General features: G+C 42.5%; 2 protein-coding genes across 2 annotated transcripts; one reads left to right on the top strand and one right to left on the bottom strand.

The window, feature by feature from the left end:
* Positions 1-1,690: 1,690 nt before the first annotated feature.
* Positions 1,691-5,460, bottom strand: SARC_12071 (WD40 repeat-containing protein SMU1; the record flags this gene model as incomplete). Its single annotated transcript, XM_014293828.1, has 8 exons — positions 1,691-2,412; positions 2,564-2,725; positions 2,964-3,090; positions 3,274-3,503; positions 3,878-4,012; positions 4,147-4,251; positions 4,538-4,724; positions 5,132-5,460. Coding segments are annotated over 8 exons (1,527 nt in total), but the record flags the coding sequence as incomplete, so codon positions are not given.
* SARC_12072 (hypothetical protein) lies at positions 1,873-2,075 on the top strand (the record flags this gene model as incomplete). Its single annotated transcript, XM_014293829.1, has 1 exon — positions 1,873-2,075. A coding segment is annotated over one exon (203 nt), but the record flags the coding sequence as incomplete, so codon positions are not given.
* Positions 5,461-5,959: the final 499 nt, after the last annotated feature.

Genomic DNA, 5,959 nt, shown 5'->3' with positions numbered 1-5,959 from the left:
TTTATATGTATATAGTATACTATAATATAATATAATATAAAATAACATGATATAGTATAATATAATCTAATATAATGTAATATAATGTAATCTAATATAGTATAATATAATATAGTATAATATAATATAATATAATATAATATAATATAAAAGACAAGCGCGTAGTGACTGTAGGTAGAATTGTATAAACGAGTATTTTAATCTACCAATTTTTAGCCGGTCTTGTTCCCTCTTTTTTAAATGTGTGTACTGTTGAGCATGTATTGTAGTCTTAGTTCAACTTTCTGTTTGTAGTTGAATTTCCATTTGCGCGCCAAAGAAGTTTTACTCACAGAACTGGTTAAAATCCCTCATACTCACTCACACGGTGCATTATTTAATAGTTTTTATCTACTGGAGGAGCTACAGTGGCTGCCGAAGACACGCCAGCAAGTACTTATTGTCGAGATTTGGAACGGAAAAAGCGAGAGCGCACTGCAACTTGGAGGGACTATAATTCCTACGCTAGCCGCTTGTTCTGGATGTTAATCTTCCCCACATGTTCTGCTGTATATCTAACTGTTGGTCTCGTGATGTACTTTGCCACTATCCATGATTGGAAGTGTAGGAATGTACTCACAATTACGCTCGCAACATTTGCAGGTGCAGTTACTTTGCTTGTAATTTTTTGGAGCGGAAGAGTGGCGTATCGTTTAAATTCTCACCCAGTAGTGGTCAATAGAGGTCTGATGCATATCTTCCAGATTCATTTCGGGTTCATGCTCGTTGTTCCCGTCGCTTGGCTGCAAATCATGACCCGTGTACTCGGACTGACGCACAGTGGAGCCAAGAGGGCGGTATTGGACTCCGTTCTGAGCTTCTCTTTATTCCTGTGGTTTTCAGCCGTCGTAGGCCGGCAGCGGCAGATGGCTGAGCTATTTCGCAATTCCGGCTTCAGCACAGCACCAAAGAATATATACAGGAACACCGTGCTCTGTATAGGAGCCGCTTATATCGTAGCTAATATCGCCCGGTTTCTGATACAATTTCTGTTGAAGAACGGCACTTTCCGCTATGCGCCAGTGGTGATAGTAGATTTTATTTGTCTTTTCTTTTGGATTTACTATGCGTACATGTCACGACACGCCAGCGCTCAATTTTCCGACTGCAATCAGATCCGACGCTTTCTCTACCTAGACTTGATTGTGGTATATGGCACACTAATCTGGGGATCCGTGCAACCAGGCGCATACATCATCCACTTTACCTTGATTCTGGGGCTCGGAAGCGCCTTCCTGCTAGATTCATACTTCTCGCTGTTCCGATTTATACAATGTATGTATGTTTCATGGTTTCACGTAAAATATCTTCTGTGCAATTGAATTATGTTCCGCAATATCTATGCACGCGCGTGCGTGTGCTAAAACAATGATTATAATTTGCATATCCGAAAGCACTGGCATGATATCACACGCTTTAACTCTTGTATCATCGCTCTCTAACGTTCTCATTTTAAGTTGGTTGCTTACGGTTTTACACATGTGTATACAGTATACGAAATAGTAGTCAACGCTCACTACTGCTGAAAACATAAAACGTGTATATGCCAGTGTGCCTTAGATGGATAAAGATTAAAAGGTGTTGCTTTCCTACATGCATATGTATGCACTCGTAGTCTCTATACCATATTTCGTTGGCGCTTCTGAACGCAGATGGTTTTAATATAAGCCAATTTTATATAAACGGTTGAAGCAAAAAGTAGTATGCGGGACAACCCATTTTTTTTTCGCATGTGAAAATCGGCTTACATGTGTTAATCTTTCTGTCTGATCTCGGTAACCGGGTTGCCACACCACCAGTTGATCGCACTAAATTTAACATATTTTTTTGCAGACGAACTTGACCCGAAATGTGCCCGCGACTTCGTTTTCCAACCCGACGATACAGCCCAGCCCGAAGTCACCATTACCACCACAATGGCGTTTGTGCAGTCAGAGCAGCAACAACAGAAGGCCAAACCGTCCGGATTGTCCACTCGAAATACGCTTGAAGAATCCAATATCGATTGCACTGAAAGTACTGAGCACCATGTATGAATATTTCCTTGATTGGAACACAGAAATTTGAAACCACACAGGCTATTACGGCGGAGATGATCTTTGTTACCGTATCAAATACAAATCAGGGTTTCCAAAGTTTGAGATTCCCTTCTTCCGAGCACGTGGCGAATATGTTCTGCTGGGGATGGCAGGCTAAACCGATCACATCTTTGGTTGCCACTGGCAGCGACTGCTCGAGCCTGCCTGTGTCCAGACTGAAGCAGTATAAGCTCTTGTCCTCGGCCAGTGCATGTACAAAGTCACCGCGCGGCGACACCTCACACGCCACAAACGCGGCTGAGGGCCCCTTACCATGTGTCATCGTTTTCACCAGCTGCGAGTTGAGGGATATAAATGTAAAGATTAGTTATTGCTGATGAAGATACTATCATTGAAGCCTTGCAGTGTCAGGAGGGAACTGTGTCAATCCAGATACGGAATCGGGTGGTAAAGTTCGACATAGCTTGATGCATCAACATACATACCTGTCCCGCTTTATTTAGGATGTACAATGTGGGGCTCTTGTTGCATACAAGAAAGTGCGCGGGCTCTTTCGGCAGAAAGTGAGCGGAGTTGACCGCGATCTCCGTGTGGCCGAACACTTGTTGATACGTCATCACACAAGTCGCCGTTTTTATATCCCACGCCTGTGGATTGCACAGATTGTACAAGTCAGGAACTTTCTTGTTTATAAACAAGATCGGTAGACAATCTTTTGTAGACAAATGCACACCGCCGAGTACTATGGTAATAAGCAACTGCTCCAAACATACTCAAAAATAAATAGAGAATCTGAACTGTCACAATTAGTAGGCGATGGCGAATAAAACAGATGCTTTACCTACAAATGTCAAGGTAAGGCATATTGAATCCAGAAATACCTACCTTCACGGAACCATCACTGCTGGAGCTGTAGATCTGACTGTAATCTTGAGAGTAACTGAAGTGATTGACAAATGACGTGTGCCCTCTGAATTCTTTCATGAGTTTGCCTGACTTTAGACCGTGTATCCTGTGTTGTACAACGAGGTCAGTTTTTGAAAGAGAAATTTGACATCCCAGCAGCAACTGTACCTGGCCTCACGATCACGACTACGCTAACTCTTCCCGACAGTGCATCACTGCATGGGATAAAGTCCGATGTCAGTACAGTGTCAACTCTTAAGACCCGAATTCTGTGCACCATAGTACACACCTTATAGTTCCATCGAAAGAGGCACTGGCAATGTGACTGCTATCCCGATTAAACCGGACGCAAGTAATTCCTTGTCCGTGCGCGTGTTCAAACTTTTTTAATAGCTGACCTGTCTCAATCTTCCATATGTATATCTTGCCGTCGACTGACGCTGTGGCCAGCATATCACTGTCGCGACTATATGCAATGGAAAGTACTGATTTGTCCATCATCATAAACCTGTCTTCGTTCTGATAAGCCCAAATGCATACGGAGTATGTGCGTGCAAGCGTATGATTAGTGCCCTGTTTAGTCAAAAGAATCAGAATACTCGGGAGACATAATTGCTTACGAGGCAGACATTCAATAATTTGCAAGTACATCTAATTTTCGACTTCGACACTTGATCCCCATATGACCTTGCTGTGATTAAAATGTGTCGGATGGGGCATATCGCAAATGGCCACCTATGCCAAGAATAAGAGCTTGAAGATAGCAATCGACTTGATACAGCTTAATAAATCTGTACTACGATAGCTGATGACACCTTCACACATTTGAAGACTCAAGACTAAGAAATACTCACTCGAGATCCGTACAAAACACATAATTTTCAAGCACTTACCTGGAAGGTCAAATCCTTTCGAATTTTGCCTGTGTGATAGTTCCAGATCTCTATAAAACCGTCCACACTACCCGTTATCAGGTATTGGCCGTCAGGACTAAACACAGCACATTCTGGATGTGATTTGCTCCCGAACTGTATTGAGGATCAAAATGTGCGGCAGTCTTAAAATAGTGTAAAAGTAAGCCATGATTCAGTATCCCAATTAAGCAGTAGAGCAACCAATTTACGAAAAGATGCACACTTCGACGGAAAGCAAACATTCGTACCTTTATAGTCTTCACTTTCTGAGTCGGGAAAGTTTCCGCTTCAGCTTCCGTGACCACAGCCTTCCCCCTGAACAGGTCTATGTGTGTATCAGGAGGCAAAATACCCTAAAAACACGAGGAAGCGCCGAATGAGTGGCCACTTCAGAAAGTATGCGCCATAGAAATTTAATTTGATAGTATTCGTCATGTAGGCACAAGCTCTATACAACAAGCTACTTGAGAGGCTTAAAAGGTATAGGTCACTGTTGAAAATAGATTACTACTGCATACTACAAGGTTTCGCGACAGTATGCGGTAAGTGGCATTCGCGTGGAATAACCGATCTTAAAAACTCACTTGAAAGCTATGATGCTACACAAGCTAAATCTTATACCAAAGCTGGGCCGTATACCTGGGAGTGCTGCCACTTTACGGACTGACTCAGCAACGACAGCATGCGGGAGGGTGGTACAACGATGACTTCCGTGGCCAGCTCATTTGATATCTGTGTTCTCCTTTTCTCTTTCGTTACACCGTCGGGGTAAGCTTCTCGTGCGTCGAAATAAGGCCTAGCCAATATACTCTCTAAATGTACATATCTTCAGAAAACGAGCAGAAAACCTTGAAAAATGAGTCGTTTGTGGCACATGCAATTAAGAATTCGAGAAACTAGTTTACTCTGCAATACTACAACAAATAATTGTTTATGCGTCAGTGCGTGGAAGCACATTTGCTATTTTTAACATATCGATGAGTGTCTCACAAGCAAATAGATGCACACACACGCGGGACTAGGCGTCGAAAAGCATACCAAAATACGGGAGGACCGATATGGTCAATGTAAACACGGATTGGAAGACAAGCGTCAAATATATATGGGAAGGGCTTCGTAAAACGCTCAGTTTGTTTGTTGTATACAAGCAGACTCGTTTTATCCGAAACATACTCGGGCTGGTCCTGACGAACACTATATAAAAACTTTTCAAAGCTAACACAGCACACACACCTATCTGGTTGTGCAGCTTTCATCAGTATCATGGGATCAGTCTGACGCAGAAGGGATCGAGCCGCACCCAACTCTCGAAGTTCTATGAGTTCGAGTACTATTTGTTCGTACAGGCCAAATAGCTTTTTATCAGGCAATCGAAGTGTCTGTACGGCGTTCAAAACATTATCCCAGTGACCTAATCGAATATCGGTTGTGAATGATTCCACACTGTCCACTGTGTTGAGGTTTATCCCTGTTTCTTCCTGATGGTGAATGCGGGGAAGCAGTTCAGTACTCTCGACAAAGGGCGAATTGAAGTTGAGTAATCCAACGAGCTTTGCACAGCACTATGTAACGTAGCGCAAGATGGAGCGGAAAAAGAGCTGCGAATAGAACTGGATCAAAATATAAAATCTTCAATCCTCGAAGTTTCCACGAAAATCTCCGCAAGATGCAGAATGTGTAGCACAACACATACCCTTAGGGCTGTGAATGTTCTTAGTAGATTATTTTCCTTCAAATACTGTAGCATCAGTCGGACAACGCTGAGAAGATAGAGAAAAAGTTGAGCAAATTTAGTGAGAATCGTCGGCCCACATTAGTTGAAAGTACCGTACTGCCAATGTGTGGATGAGACAGTTGCCACATATCATGTTACTCGACAGGTGAAAACCAAGCAGTTGGTAAGCGATCAAGATAAATAAGTGAAGCGCACGCGGCAGCTCTATAGAAGAATCGTCATCCTTTTCACAATATACAAATTACTAATGCTAATATGGTGTCAAAAATTATGCGCTATTGAATATATACAAATCTACATATACATGCAAGCATATATATACGAGC

This window comes from Sphaeroforma arctica, assembly GCF_001186125.1.
Source record: "Sphaeroforma arctica JP610 unplaced genomic scaffold supercont1.2051, whole genome shotgun sequence".
Lineage (NCBI taxonomy): Eukaryota > Ichthyosporea > Ichthyophonida > Sphaeroforma > Sphaeroforma arctica.
Note: the sequence above shows the minus strand (reverse complement) of the source record. Positions and strands in the feature narration are given on the sequence as shown.